The sequence below is a fragment of the Crinia signifera genome, chromosome 1 (assembly GCF_055691185.1).
Source record: "Crinia signifera chromosome 1, ASM5569118v1, whole genome shotgun sequence".
Classification (NCBI taxonomy): domain Eukaryota; kingdom Metazoa; phylum Chordata; class Amphibia; order Anura; family Myobatrachidae; genus Crinia; species Crinia signifera.
This window is the reverse complement of record NC_139217.1, coordinates 125,436,056-125,451,454: the sequence shown is the minus strand read 5'-3', so window position 1 is coordinate 125,451,454 and position 15,399 is coordinate 125,436,056. Positions and strand designations below refer to the sequence as shown.

The 15,399-nt window shown below is 43.3% G+C and overlaps 1 protein-coding gene across 3 annotated transcripts in view; it reads left to right on the top strand.

Moving 5' to 3' along the window:
• The window catches only part of LOC146060135 (putative ATP-dependent RNA helicase DDX60), a 215,099-nt gene that overhangs the window by 159,560 nt on the left and 40,140 nt on the right, over nucleotides 1-15,399 (top strand). For all 3 annotated transcript variants that reach the window (XM_083173076.1, XM_083173067.1, XM_083173058.1), the window contains one exon: nucleotides 2,948-3,052. In XM_083173076.1, the coding sequence (XP_083029202.1) occupies nucleotides 2,948-3,052 (105 nt within the window). The remainder of the gene's footprint in view (nucleotides 1-2,947; nucleotides 3,053-15,399) is intronic.

Genomic DNA, 15,399 nt, shown 5'->3' with positions numbered 1-15,399 from the left:
CAATAGCCCTACAGCCCCTGCGGCAGCGGGGAGGCGCTGTGTAAGTGTGGGTGCCGGGGGCTGCAGGGCTATTGTAATGCTGCCGCCACAGCTGCCTGCAGATTTACCTGTATTCGCTGCGGTGGTCCCGGCTCCCCCTCCTGGCTTCATTCTGATGCTATGGAGATGGACCATCATAAAATGTCCGCCCCTATATAGCAGACCGTTCTCTGAAACTGTCTGCAATATGGGGGTGGACATTTTGTGATGGCACATTTTGTGGTGGCACATAAACTATAGTTACACCACTGACTGATAGTTACGCCACTGGCTGATTGGTTGCCATGGGCTACTTCTCCACTGGTACACTTCTCCAATCTTTTCACTGCTTCATACATCCCACCAAAGTGTACTCCTAAAGGTGTTGTTGTTGAGATGCATCATATGAGAAATGTTGTGGAGAAGTTATAGGTGTTCCTGGACAATGACTTGGAGTGGTTAGAAATGCTCAGTGGGCATGGTATGGAATTGTCATGGGCGTGTCAGTGAGACCCACAGTTGCAGGCATAGAAGGCCAAACCCCTAGGGTTGATGTAAGTATTGATAGTGAGACTGATGGTCATGTACAAGGACACAGCAGTCAGTGTTAGAGTGTCCATAGAGCATGGGCATCTCAGTCCTTGCTTGGTCCTTTCATGGCTGTACACAAGGGACAGACAGACAACAGCCAAAAGCTGTTGCTGCATCTACTTCTGCATCTGACTGTATATCACACACAAACAGATTGACCCGCACCATATAATGTACTGAAAGTGTTATCAGTAGTGGATGGAAAATATTTTTTTATTATTTTCAAACAGAGGGGACTTTTATATATACTGGACCTCTCTGGTTGTGGGTGCTCTCAACTGATTTAGAATATGGATTACCAAAAAAGAAGAAAAATAAATCAGTTTAACTACATCCACATTGTCCCGCAGGACATCTCATCCACATTGTCCTGCAGGACCTAAAAATAACATTTGATATTGTCTTTATTAATAAACAATTAAAGGTAAAAAGGCCATCATTTACTGTTCATATTGGTCAATTGTATTAATTGTATATGACCTGATATATTCAGTCCCTGTGCCAGGGACCGCTAAGTGTTACACTTAGATTAAGCCTTGACAAAGCTTAAAGAAAGCGAAATGTGAATTGGAATATCGCTGTAAACTGTTGTTCATATTACCTGTGTGTGCTATAATGTTCATATTGCTTATTATAAACTGCAGAGAGGGAAATGCATGGCGGAGGTCTAGGCGCTAGTTGAGAGAAGCGTGATATACATGTCAGCACACGCAGCAATACACAGGAACAGATCCTGAGGCTGCGAGTGTGCTGAAGTATGGAGGTCTGAAACACAGACTCCGGTACTCATTTGCGCAAACACGACCGGCACCCTATCTGAGACTGCAGCCCGCATTTGTGTGTTTGTGTGATATGTGGTATGCTGCAGCGTGCACATTTGTGTACCATTACCACAAATAGAAATTATTTAACTGTTTCATCAGTATTCGGGACATGCTCAGACGGCATACAAATAAAAGTCTGAGCTGTTCAAAGTACAATAATCTGTCCTAGAATTGGGGCACATATCCATGTTATTTAAGTTTGAATACACTGCTCATCACCACATTATTAAAATATCTTTGTGAGTGAATATATACAAATATATAAAAGCCTGGACTGTGCAAAATACAATAATAATGCATGATTAACATCCAGAGAAAAAAAGAATCCCTACACCTATGTAAAAAGCGCTTTAAAAAAATTGGGTGTTACTCTACTGTTTTTGGTTATTCCTCTCCGCAGTCTCTTCTCTTTAGGAGACTAATACATGGGGAAGAAGAACAACAGAGGTGCAACACTCCTCGTGTAATACTGTTTGTGATGTATTGATGTTATTTTGATGGACTACAGGAGAACCATCAAGTGTAACATTGATATATAAATTCGGGGATCCCCCCTTACAGGTTACTCACAATGATGAGGCGAGTATAGGCGTATCACAAGAGGTTAAGCTATCGATGGCTTTCGGTCCAAATCATCAGGTGACACATTCACTAGGATAAATGAATGGCTTTATTCAGTAAGTTAAACAGTGTGGATAAAAAAAGGGAGTGAGTTACTCATCTTTAAGGTTTTGGGAGTCCAGCAGCTGTGTAGATGGAAAAAACAGAAAACGGGGCCCCGTTAATAATCGGCTGTTCCTCCCTCCTCCAACAAGATGAGAGTCCTCACTCCTTTGCAGTCAGTGCCTATGATTAACATCCAGACTGGAGCTCTTTCACTCTGGCACTAAAATTGTGACCTCAAGCAAGATATTTTACAGTGTATGTCAAAACAGAAGACTGCAACGTTAATTTAACAAGCTATATCAGCTGTAAAAATATAAAGAACATATCACACTTAGCGGTTTAAATACTGTTTGTTATAAAAGGCACACACTGGTTCAACATCACGAATACCTACTAAAAAGGTACCAGAATAAATTAGATCATAACAACAGTTTAAAGATTTTAAGCTTCAAATTTTCTTTTCTACTCTATATTCATTACGTTGTTTTTAATATTTCGTTATCTACATCCCTGGCACAGGGACTGAATATATCAGGTCATATACAATTTATACAATTGACCAATATGAACAGTAAATTATGGCCTTTTTACCTTTAATTGTTCATTTATAAAGAGAATATCAAATGTTATTTTTAGGTCCTGCGGGACAATGTGGATGAGGAGTACATCCTAGTGAAACGGATTTCTTTTTCTTCTTTTTTTGGTAATCTGTACTGTATATGTCTTGAAAAAACTTATGCCAACAGTATTATGTTTGCACTTTAAAAAATATAAATATTGCGTAAATGTTTTTGATATAATTGCAATTTATACTGTAAAGTGCTGAGTTTACTTTTAATATTTTTTAGGTTTTATCAGCTTTAAAGCATTCGCTTATGTCATTCAAACATCCACGTAACACACAGATGTTAAAGCTGTACTGTGTGTTTTCACTGCAGTTCCTTCTGCATATGGTATGTTTCAGATATTTTACTAATATATTTGACTTGATTTAATTTCACTGTAACAAATATATAAAAATGTATATTATTAGCATGAAAGTAAAAGATGCTCCTGTTATCCAAAATCAAAGTGCTCCAATACTTCTGTATATTACCAAATCTATTTGATACTCTCAATCGCGATCAGTGCTCACCACTGGGCTGTACACACTGAGCAGTAAAGTAAGTTGCTTTCAGCTCAAATTGCCCAGTGTGTATGGGCCTTAAGGGTGAATTCAATTAGCTGTATTAAATTACTGTGATAATGTAAGTGCAGCTTTTACATGTCTGCAATCGTGGATCATGGATCTGTGTTTTCCGCAGTCATAAGGGCTGCGACAAGCAGATACTCTGTTCTTTAAGGCCAAATATACTATGTATTATGCCTAACACAAAATATGAAGGACATTCTTTTTTTTTTTTTTTTTTTTTTATTTGAAGCAAGGTGTGCATTGGTACATTGGTCAAAAAGGATTCAATTCAAGTTCATATATACATTGTTGAGAAAAGCTTACATACCATTACATCATCAGTGTTTACAGATATACACTAATGGCAGGAGTGTTAGTACAAATGCCCTATGCGTTCTCATCTGAACGGAGCCCCCAATTGGTCTTGTATCGTTGTGCCCCTACAGATATAATCTGTAGGCCACTCCCCATTCCCATTTATTTACAAGAACAAGTCCCCGATAAGGGCCATTATAGAGATATGTTTCTTCCATCACACAGTTAGCTGCCCCCTTGTTTATTTTTATTTATTTGTTTAATTTGATTTATATACCCCCTTTTTAGTTCCTTAATTTGGTTCGGTGCTCCGTTAAGAGAAAAAATCATAGGTTTAATCCAAACTCCTAAAAACTAGATCAAACTAGATCACTAAACATACAGCAAATAATATAAAATATACAAAATAATTGGTACTCTTTACTTAGAAGGGCGGCCATCTTGGGCATTGAATGCACTAAAAAATCAGGTGCGATGCGACAGACGAGATGCCCGAGATTTCCCATAAGGAACAATGTTAAATGTCTCAATTGACCCGATTTTCCTGTTCAATTCCTCAATTGACCCAATTTTTCCATAGGAAACAATGTTAAATGGGCCACAGAGGCCAAATAGGCACCCTGAAGTGAATAATGGCCACCCGAATTGTTAACGCCACCCCACGATCAACGTCAACCCGAAGCGTGGCGAGCGTAGCGAGCCCGCGAGGGGTGGCGGTATGCGTCCTACGACCTTTTCATACCCCCACTATCCACGTCGGCGTGGAGTTGAGAATAGAAAGTGTGGCGAGCGCAGCGAGCCACCGAGCCCGAAGCGTGGCGAGGGGACGCGGATACCTTCACAGGTATCTGCGTCCCCTCGCGGGCTTCACAGCTGTCCGCGTACCCTCGCGGGGCTCGCTGCGCTCGCCACGCTACGGGCTCGGTGGCTCGCTGCGCTCGCCACACTTTCTATTCTCAACTCCACGCCGACGTGGATAGTGGGGGTATGAAAAGGTCGTAGGACGCGTACCGCTGCGCTCGCCACGCATCGGGTTGACGTTGATCGTGGGGTGGCGTTAACAATTCGGGTGGCCATTATACACTTCAGGGTGCCTATTTGGCCTCTGTGGCCCATTTAACATTGTTTCCTATGGAAAAATCGGGTCAATTGAGGCATTGAACAGGAAAATTGGGTAAATTGAGACATTTAACATTGTTCCCTATGGGAAATCTCGGGCATCTCGTCGGTTGATCGCACCCGATTTTTTAGTGCATTCAATGCCCGAGATGCCCGAGATTTTTTACTAACGATGCCCACGATCAAAATCGTGGGCGCCCTTCTAAGTAAAGAGAACCAAATAATTAAACAACAAATAATATAAAACGATCTAAGGAGCCACTGTTATGTTGCCCATTATATAATAGAGTTTTACCACAAGGCTGTCCCTATATTAGTATTTTAATGCTCTGTTGTGGCAAGAGCCTCAAACTTTAGTGATAGATAGTAACCGTTATCTCTGTTATTTCTCTTTGCCTACCTCTCTCCTGTTTTAAGGACATTCTTAATGCAGGAGTATTACTGTATATGTGAAAGAATTAGCTGGTTGGCAGCTACTTAGCTGGTTGGCAAGTACGACATCGACAACCTATAACACAATTAAGGTTAATAAGACAATTTAGCCAATCCTGAGGAAGGAGATATTCTCCAAAATGCGTTGATTTGGACCTACCTGACTCTGCTATTTGCACATTTGGACTGCACCAGCACTTTTACAGCACCAGCACTTTCCAAACCGGGAATCCCCTGTAGTTAAATGCTTTCTATGGTGGTGCCAAGCTTATCAGCCCGGGACTGACATTGCTCTAGTGGCAAAGACCAATGCAGCACCGATCCAGGGTGAGATATACATCCTTCCACCTATTCCTGGTTGTCATAGATCAGGGGTGGCCAACCAGTCATAGACAAAGAGCCAAAAAATATGCTTTGGGACGACGAAGAGCAAACATCATGCGCATATGTACATTTATACATCGCCAACCTCATACATACATTTATACACCGCCACAATCATACATACATACATACATACATACCATTTATAAACCGCCACACTCATACATATATGCCATTTATACACCGCCACCCTCATACATACATACATTTAGACACCACCACCCTCATACATACATACCATTTATACACCGCCACCCTCATACATACATACATTTATACACCGCCACCCTCATACATACATACATTTATACATCGCCACCCTCATACATACATACCATTTATACACCGCCACCCTCATACATACATACATTTATACATGCCACCCTCATACATACATACCATTTATACACCGCCACCCTCATACATACATACATTTATACATGCCACCCTCATACATACATACCATTTATACACCGCCACCCTCATACATACATACATTCATACACCGCCACCCTCATACATACATACATTTATACATCGCCACCCTCATACATGCATACCATTTATACACCGCCACCCACATACATACATACATACATACATACATACATACATTTATATATACACCACCACCCTAATACATACATACCATTTATACACGCCACCCTCATACATGCATACCATTTATAAACCGCCACCCACATACATACATACATTTATACACCGCCACCCTCAAAAAAGTGTGTGTGTGTGTGTGTGGGGTGGGGGTTAACACTATAGAAGCCAATGGGGTTCACATTGTTATTCTCCCCCACCCACCCAGTACTAGCAGTCAGGTCTCCTGTGCCCTGATGCCGGCTTCCACGTTCCGCAGCAGTGGGGATGGACCATGTGAGAGCGAAAGAGGTGGGGCAAGAGAGATGACACAAAGAGAGAGCAAAAGGCAGGTAGATAGAGAGAGGTGTGGGGGTGAGTGCGAATGTAAGTAACGCAAGGCAAAGGGAGAGAGCATGGGTTAGAAAAGGGTTGTCCCACCCCCCCTCCCCCCCAGATCTCCTGGGCTACGTCTCCTTCTCACCTTCAGCTACGTAGTCAATGTCAGGTCTTCTCTATGCCCCGGCGCCGGCTCCCACGCAGTAGCTGGCCTCCACTGCTTAAGCAGCAGCTGGACTTCCCTGCAGCAGCAGCTGGCTCACGCAATGGCTGCTGTTCCCTCAGCCCCGGAACCTCCATCAGCTGGTCTCCTCGGCCCCAGCGCTGGCTCCCGCAGCATCATCTCCTATGCGCCGACGTCTTCTCATCGGCGTGGGTAAGGGGGCGGGGGGCAAGATGATGGATGTCCATCATATTTTAGGAGGGGGCTTGCTCCGCGGCTGGACCTGCTATGCAGCCCCGCTCACTGTGTGGGGAGACGCGGGCTGCCCGATCACTGCTGACCACAGTGATCGGGAAGAACTTTAGCACTGCGAAGGGGGGTGATTGAAGGAGCCTCAGCTCGAGAGCCTCGGGTTGGCCACCCCTGTCATAGATCTTTGTGATCACATACTGTACCTGGTTTATTTCAGAATTGTTGTGCTACTGTATGCTACTGTCTATTCCTGTTTTTCCCACAAAAACAAATAGGGGGCGGGATGTATTAAAATACATCGCCGCCCTTCGCGGCCCCCCCGCCGCGATGCCGCTGCATATGTACTAACATATGCGGCTGGCATCGCGATGCAGTGATGGAGGCCCCCCGCGATACCTGGAATGTGGTGTCACCTCCCAGCCGGCTCCTGCATTCCTCACGCCGGGGACAGTTAAGCAAGCTGTCCCCGGCGCCTCCTCCTCCCCCTGCAGCCGGAAGGACGTCCGGCTGCGTCACTAGGGGGAGGAGGGGTTTACCTTCCAGGGTCCAGGAGGACCCTTCAGGAAGGTAAGCGAGAGGGGGGGTCGGCGAGGCGGCGAGTTTGCGTCGGCGGGCGGCGAAAAGAAGCCCATAGGCTTCTATAGGGTATCGCCACTTAAAGGTGGCGATACCCTACACTGCGGTATCATTTTTGATACATTGGAAAATGCGGTAAAACCGGGGTTTTACCGCATTTTCCATTTGATACATCTCGCCCAGGGTGAGATTTAATAGGATGAGAGATTCAGAAAGTGAGAAATTTGGTGAGAAATCTCCAGTTTTTTTAAAGCAGCAATCATTTACACTGCAAAACCAGTTTGATTTTGAAGTGTAAACGATTGCCGCTTTAAAAAAACTGGAGATTTCTCACCAAATCTCTCACTTTCTGAATCTCTCATCCTATTAAATCTCACCCAGAGTCTTTTTAACCTTAGTTGTGTTATACAGTACCTTGCCAACATCATTTTTGGAACACCGCGCCCCATGTATATCAGTATCTTTAAGACACTGGGGGGGGGGGGGGGGGTTATTCTGGTTGATTCACAAGGCTGCAAATTCACAGCCTTGCGAGTCCACCAAACCCTGCCTTGTGAATGGTGGCCCGGACACCACTCATTCGCAAGGGCGATTCCCTTGCAGGGCCTGTGAATGGATATTACACAGTAACATCCATTCGCAGCCTTGGGGGATTCTCCCACACCATTTGAATTTGGCGACCATCGAATGATGGCAAAGGGACACGCATATAAAAGTGACTCTCAGGTCACTTAAATATTTGTGAATGCTCGGGAGGAAGTGGGTGGGCAGCTGACATCTGGTGACGACAGCTGCCCACCCCCTGTATCCTTGTCATTGGCCCAGTAACATGAAATGCTGGGCGTTCCCATAGGCAAATGGGCCACCCCACCGCCCCATGCCCCTCTCCACTACCCATCCGCACACTTGGCTGCGTGCACCCGGCGAACACCCTTTTAGCCATGGCCACATGCACCCGGTGTATGCACATGCGCAGAAATGACCCTGAGCATACGCCCACCATCAATGCTCCTGTGAAGATTCTGGTCTGTGTGAACAGACCAGAATAAGGGCCTTGGTGTTTCTCTTGTTTTGGTGCACTGAAGGCAATGTGAACCGAGGGGAGGTGGGATAATAACACCCCCTCGACATTAGAGGGTTTTTTCACTCTCCCAGTAAAATTTTTGGGGTGTGGCCTAATCGCGGGAGGTGGTCATGCCTCCCGCGATTAGGCCACTCCTCCAATTTCACTGCCTACCATCCACTACTGTGTTGTGGGAGAATAAAATAGTGCCTGAAACATGGTCATCTTTGACAGTGTCCGTGTTGACTATGTCAACATTTGGGACAAACACCTGTGAAAAACTCATGTCGACATTTTTACTGTTGACCTTATGCTGGTTTTGACCTTCCTACCATGTCGACCCTAGCCATTTTGACCTATTTCAAGTGTTGACCTAAGCCCTGGCAACCTTCAGTGGTTGACCCAATGGATGTCAACACCTGAAATAGGCCGACATGGCTAAAAAAGAGGATCAACCCAATAACCCATAACTGATCTATCTTATACAAACACTAACGGTCATCCACTGGATTTACTGCCATAACCTCAAACAGATGTACAAAATCAAATGGATTATTCTTAATGTTGCGCACTTGGAGTATCGGATCCGATATGATTTCCCGGCGGTCGGGATCCCGGCGGTCGGAATCCCGACACTGGAATCCCGACCGCCGAAATCCCAACAAGGGGGGGACATGGATCGCCCCCCCTTGCGGGCTCGCTGCGCTCGCCACGCAGCGGGCCCGGTGCCTCGCTACGCTCGGCACGCTATTTTATTCTCCCTCTATGGGTGTCGTGGACACCCACGGAGGGAGAAAGTTTCGGGATTTCGGCGGTCGGGATTCCGACCGCCGGGATCCCGACCGCCGGGAAATTAACCGCATCCCGGAGTATCACCCCCTTGCAGCCTTTTCATATAGAAAGGAGAAAAAACACCAACTCCTTAACATTGAACAAGCAAATGGAAAAATATGGAGAAAAAAAAGGCGCTAGGGTGATACACGATGTTCAAAATGGCAGAAAACAAATTTATTTTTTTACACAGTTTGACACGTGAGGCAAACAGATAAATTAAAAAACAAACAATGATGTTAAAATACTTTACAATTCATAGGACATTTCAACACTTTTTGAAAGCTTTGCACAACAAATATGCAGGATACCTCACCCAATATTGGTGCTGCGGTGGACTTATGCCAAAGGTAAAGGTGCAGGTGCCGAGCTGTGATGCCTGGTGCCACCGCAGAGAGTTTGGTTCCACAAAAGTGCAGGTGCAGGTTCGTGCTTTGAGTGCATATGTCCACAATCTTCCTCCAATTAGCAACGCGTTTCAGAGATCTATTTCTCCTTCATCAGGCTAGGATGAAAGATTGCTGTACAGGTATCCATATTTATACTCCCCATAACACTGGCCACTCCTCCGCAAAATGGCGTGATTTCCGCCAAATTGCGGACCGGAAGTTGTGGGCGTTCCACATGCTCACTTCCGGTTTGTGTTCCACCGGGGTCCATGTCACTTCTTCTTCTGGGTTTTCAACTTCCAGTCACGGCTTCACTATTACGCTGATATAGTATATCTTCACTCTCTGGTGCCATTTTGATTGAGGGCAAATTGAAGATTTCCCTGACTTCTGTCTCCTAAAACCTTTTGAAACTATACTATACTTCGTATTCTGGTACTGTCCGTCCCTATACCAGGAGACAAGAAGCCAATAGGGATTTCATGCATACTTTTCCATGATTTGTACATGTGAAAAGAATGGGATCAAATATGGAATTAGTTAGAATAAAAAGACTCTTACATAATCTAAGCGTATTTAGATAATAAAATGCAGAATAAATTTTCACGTTCCCGCTCCCTGTCAATCCCGCCCCCTGACAGATCCTGACAGAAATCACTCTGAGGTGATTTTGTGTAGAGAGAGGAAGCATAACTGAGAGCTGGTGATTTTTGGAGTTATACGACTATGGCTGGATCGATTAATATGTTTTCGCTGCCGCAGACGGAGGAGGAGGCTGTCAAAGACCATGGTCTTCTTCCTGTGGTGATGAATTGCAAAAATGGGCACGCCATGCGACTTTCTTTGAAGGAGTCAATGTGGCGCTGCCATGTCCGAGTGGGTCGGCTGAAGGTGAGCCCGAGAGCGGCACACTGGTTTCCAGGGTGCCGCTTGTGGTTTGTGACAATGCTGCGGTTTCTTTATTCGTGGGCACAGGAGCTCACCTCTATTGAGTACTGCAGCCAGCAGCTGGACATCTCTAAAAAAACACTGTCCTATATAACCGGTGGATGCGTGAGGCATGCGCTCTGGATATAAGGGGCGCAGCCCAGCAGCGGATTGGAGGACCTAATCCTCGAAGTGGATGAGACCCTCTTCGTGAAGAGGAAGAACAACGCTGGCCGCATTCTTCCACAGCAGTGGGTATTTGAAGGGATATGCCGGGAGACAGGCCAGTGTTTTATGCAAATGGTGCCCAGGCGGGATTGCATTACCTTGATGGACTGCTTCCAGGAGAATGTAGAGCCGGGCATGACAATCTATACAGACTGTTGGAGGGTGTATTCTACCGCCCAATTTAAACTGGCTGGATATCAGCACTTTACGGTAAACCACCGTTTCAATTTTATTGATCTGACAACAGGGGTCCACACCCAAAATGTGGAACGACTTTGGGGTGCGTGAAAGTGGCGAAATAAGCGCCAAAGAGGCACTGCACGTCATGAGCTGCAGTCATACCTCACGGAGTTTATGTGGTGCAAAACTTTGGGGGCTGAGGACCCTTTCCTGTGTATAATTGAGGCCCTGAAGCTCCTACCAAAGGAAGAATAAACATATTCTCATTTATTATTATTGTTCTTTTTATTCTTTCTGTTCTGTAATCATTCCTGTTTCTGATTTTAACGTAATTATATTGTAATTTTTAATGAATGTTCTTAAATTTTTTATGCTACATTAACCAAATTTGTTAAGTACATTAGTTATTAGTTAGCACATGTCGTCAATACTGTGTCAGCTGTATGAATGTGCAGGTGTGAATGTGTTCCTAAAACACCAGCACTATCCTCGCCACCTCGAAGCGTTGCGAGCACAGCGGAACGCGTCCTCCGACCTTTTCATACCCCCACTATCCACGTTGGCGTGGAGTTGATTTTATATAGTGTGGCGAGCGCAGCAAGCCACCGAGCCCGAAGCGTGGCGAGGGGACGAGGATTACTTTACATGTATGTCACGGCCGCTTGCCATGCTTCGGGCTTGGTGGCTCACCACAGTATATAAAATGAACTCCACGCCGATGTGGATAGTGGGGATACGAAAAGGTCGGAGGATGTGTTCCGCCGCCACTCGCCACGCTTCGGGGTGGAGTGGATACAGGGGGTGACGCAAAACAATGAAAGAGGTGCTTATTTTTGTAAGCAGCCATCACATGTAATCACATCACATGTCATAGGAAGCACCCATCACATCTCATGGCATGGGTGCTTGCACAATGAAATATCGCATCGCATTTGGTGCCATGCGATCCTATGCGATATTTCATTGTATAAGCACTCCTGTGCACTTAATATGGACACCGCACGCATCGCACAGCACTATACACGCTACACGTGCGATGTTCCTACGAAGAATAGCCCACTAAACTATTTGCCTAGTGGGCGCCATGCTAGGAAACAAGTAAATAAGTAAACAATTATACAAAATTCTATTCATTCCAGGAACCATTTCAATTAGAAGTCCGCATTACAGTATGTCCATTTGGGAATAGGGAATCCACTTCATCTCACTTTTGGCTAACCTGCACTCTAGATCCCTACTCTTCCAATTTGTGTTCACCTGCTGTATTCCTATGAATCTTTTAATTCCTTTTTCACATTTATTGTGTTCTTTAAGGAAATGGTCCGACAGTGGATGTGTCGCCAGACATTTCCTTATATTATAAATGTGTTCTGCGTATCTCAGTTTTAGGTTCCTGGTTGTTTTACCTATATATATTTGTTCACACTTACACTCTAAAAGATAAATAACATTCCTCGATTGGGAAGTAATGAAATCGTGAATTTTGTATGTTTTTCCTTTAACTTCAAAGTTGGTCATTTTCCTCTCATATGGTTCACTGCTAGTGCTTCTGCACATCAGACAGTATCCACATCTATGAAATCCACGATTCCTATCACTACTTATAGACTTTTCTTTGAGTGCACTAGTTACCAGAACATTTTTTAGTGAAGGCACTCGCCTATATATAAATCTGGGTTTTTCTGGCATCACACTTCCTAATACCGGGTCATGTCTTAAAATTTTCTAATTTTTTCTAAAAATGGATTCCACCTTCTTATGGTGTGCACTATATTTGGAAAAAAAGGCCCATTCTGGCCCATTCAAGTCTAAATTCTACCTGAAACATGTAAAGGGGGGAGCATTGAATATTTTAACTCTATTGTAAGCAAAGAACTTAGAAAAGTTGAATCGACAAAAAAGAAGAACATCAGTAAGAAAGAATGGGAAGCAAAAGAATCCCTCAAAAATAACAAGGAAATCGTAATTAAGCCGGCGGATGGGGGGGGGGGGGGGGTCATCGTTATGAATAAAGTAGATTATATAAAATAAATAGAAAGACAACTCAGTGATAACCTTACATATATGAAATTAAGAAGTAACCTTACTGCAAACATAGTAAAAGGTCTATTAGATTTAACAAATAAAGCCCTGGAAAATGGTGTATTTTCTAAGACTGAGTTTGAATAGATTAATATTCCAAACCCTTCAACTCTGACTAAGGAGGAAAGAGATCTAGGGGTCACTGTTTCAAGTGACTTAAAGGCAGGAAAGCAATGTAGCAAAGCAATGAGGAAGGCTAGTCAGATGATTGGTTGCATAGGGAGAGGAATCAGTAGCAGAAAAAAAGACTATAATGCCACTTTATAGGTCATTGGTACGGCCTCATCTGGAATATTGTGTCCAGTTCTGGAGACCATATCTTCAGAAGGATATAAATATATTGGAAAGTGTACAAAGAAGGGCAACTAAAATGGTGCATGGCCTACATCACAAAACTTACCTTGATAGACTAAAAGATCTTAACATGTATAGTTTGGAGCAGAGAAGGGAAAGGGGGACATGATAGAAATCTTCAAATACATCAGGGGTTTTAGCATAGTACAGGAGGGAAATTTTCTTCAAAGGAAAATAAGTAATAGAACATTTTAGAAAGAATTACTTCACAGAAAGGGTAGTGAATAAGTGGAATAGCCTCCCATCAGAGGTGGTAGAGGCTAAGACAGTAAAACAATTTAAACATGCTTGGGATAGGCATATGAATATCCTTACAAAGAAATAAGGATTAAAAAGGGTTGAGATTACCTGAAGGGTAAAAAAAGGGGCAGACTAGATGGGCCAAATGGTTCTTATCTGCCGTCAAATTATATGGGTGAGATTTAATAGATGAGAGATTCAGAAAGTGAGAGATTTGGTGAGAAATTTCCAGGTTTTTTTTAAGCGGCAATCATTTACACTTCAAAATCACACTGGTTTTTCAGTGTAAATGATTGCCACTTAAAAAAAAAACCTGGAGATTTCTCACCAAATCTCTCACTTTCTGAATCTCTCATCCTATTAAATATCACCCTATGTTTCTATGTTTCATTTATGTATTGCCTAAAATACACAAGCACCTTACAAAGCCCCACCAGAACATCCCATCATTACGGGAACTGGGAGTATAACCTCGAACCTCTCAGCTGTGGTAGATTTTTCTCTCCAGCCTTTGGTAATTAAAACTGCTTCTTTCCTAAAAGATACAGGCGATGTAGTAAATAAATTAAATAAAATAAAATAGAATGAGAATTGCACCTTGATTAGTGCGGACATTAGCACTTTAAACACCATAACTGATTGGGAAAAAGGGCAAGAGGCAATCAAATATTTTTTAAATGAAAGTTCTTACTCTGTTGAACTACGTGATTTTATTTTAGAAGCCATTTCCTTAATTTTAAAAAATAATTATTTTATTTTAATGGAAGTTATTTCCTCCAGATTAAGGGCACCACCATGGGTACCAGGTTCGCCCCGAGCTATGCCAACCTCTTCATGGCCTACTGGGAAACTGGTGTGGTCACGGGAGAGTTGGTGGGAGGGGTGAGCCTGGTCTCCTGGTGGCATTTTATAGTTGATGTGCTTTTTATATGGAGACGGAGTGAGGAAACCCTCATGTCTTTTTGTGAACTTTTCAATTAAAAATATTTTAATATAGTTCTCACTTTTAATAGTGGCAAGACCAATTTAGTCTTCCTAGATTTGGTTATTTACATTGATTCTGGAGTAATACAGACTAAAACACATAGGAAAGTCACCGACTCCAATTCCTATATCAACATCAATAGTGAACACCATTCCAGATGGTTATAAAATATATCTTTGGGCCAATACAAACGGAAAGTTTTAGTGGCAATCAAATGGTTGTCACTGAGAAAGCACAACTGCACTCCAATAATACACACTAATCAATGAATCAAGCTGAAAATGTATTTTAAAAAATACATATTATAACAATTCATGCATGATATATAATTCATAATAATAAAAAACACACCCACAGACAAGACATACAACGTATAACATAGAGAGTCCGGTTATTAGGCACTTGATGAGGCTGATTTATAGTCTCTAATGAGGCTTAATGAGGCTTTTTGTATGGCTTTATGATATGCAAAATGAGTGAGGCAAAAGATGATTATAGTTACCAGTCCCAAAATCCGGCTTATTAGAGATGTCTCCTCTAATTAATTTTAAAACCACAAACGTCCTTTTTCTGAGTTTTTGCTCTCTACCTCCACTGAGGGAGAGCACTCCAGGGAAGGTGTAGAACAGGGTGCTTTCCCCAAAGATTACCGGCAGATGAATACCGCAGAGTGTTG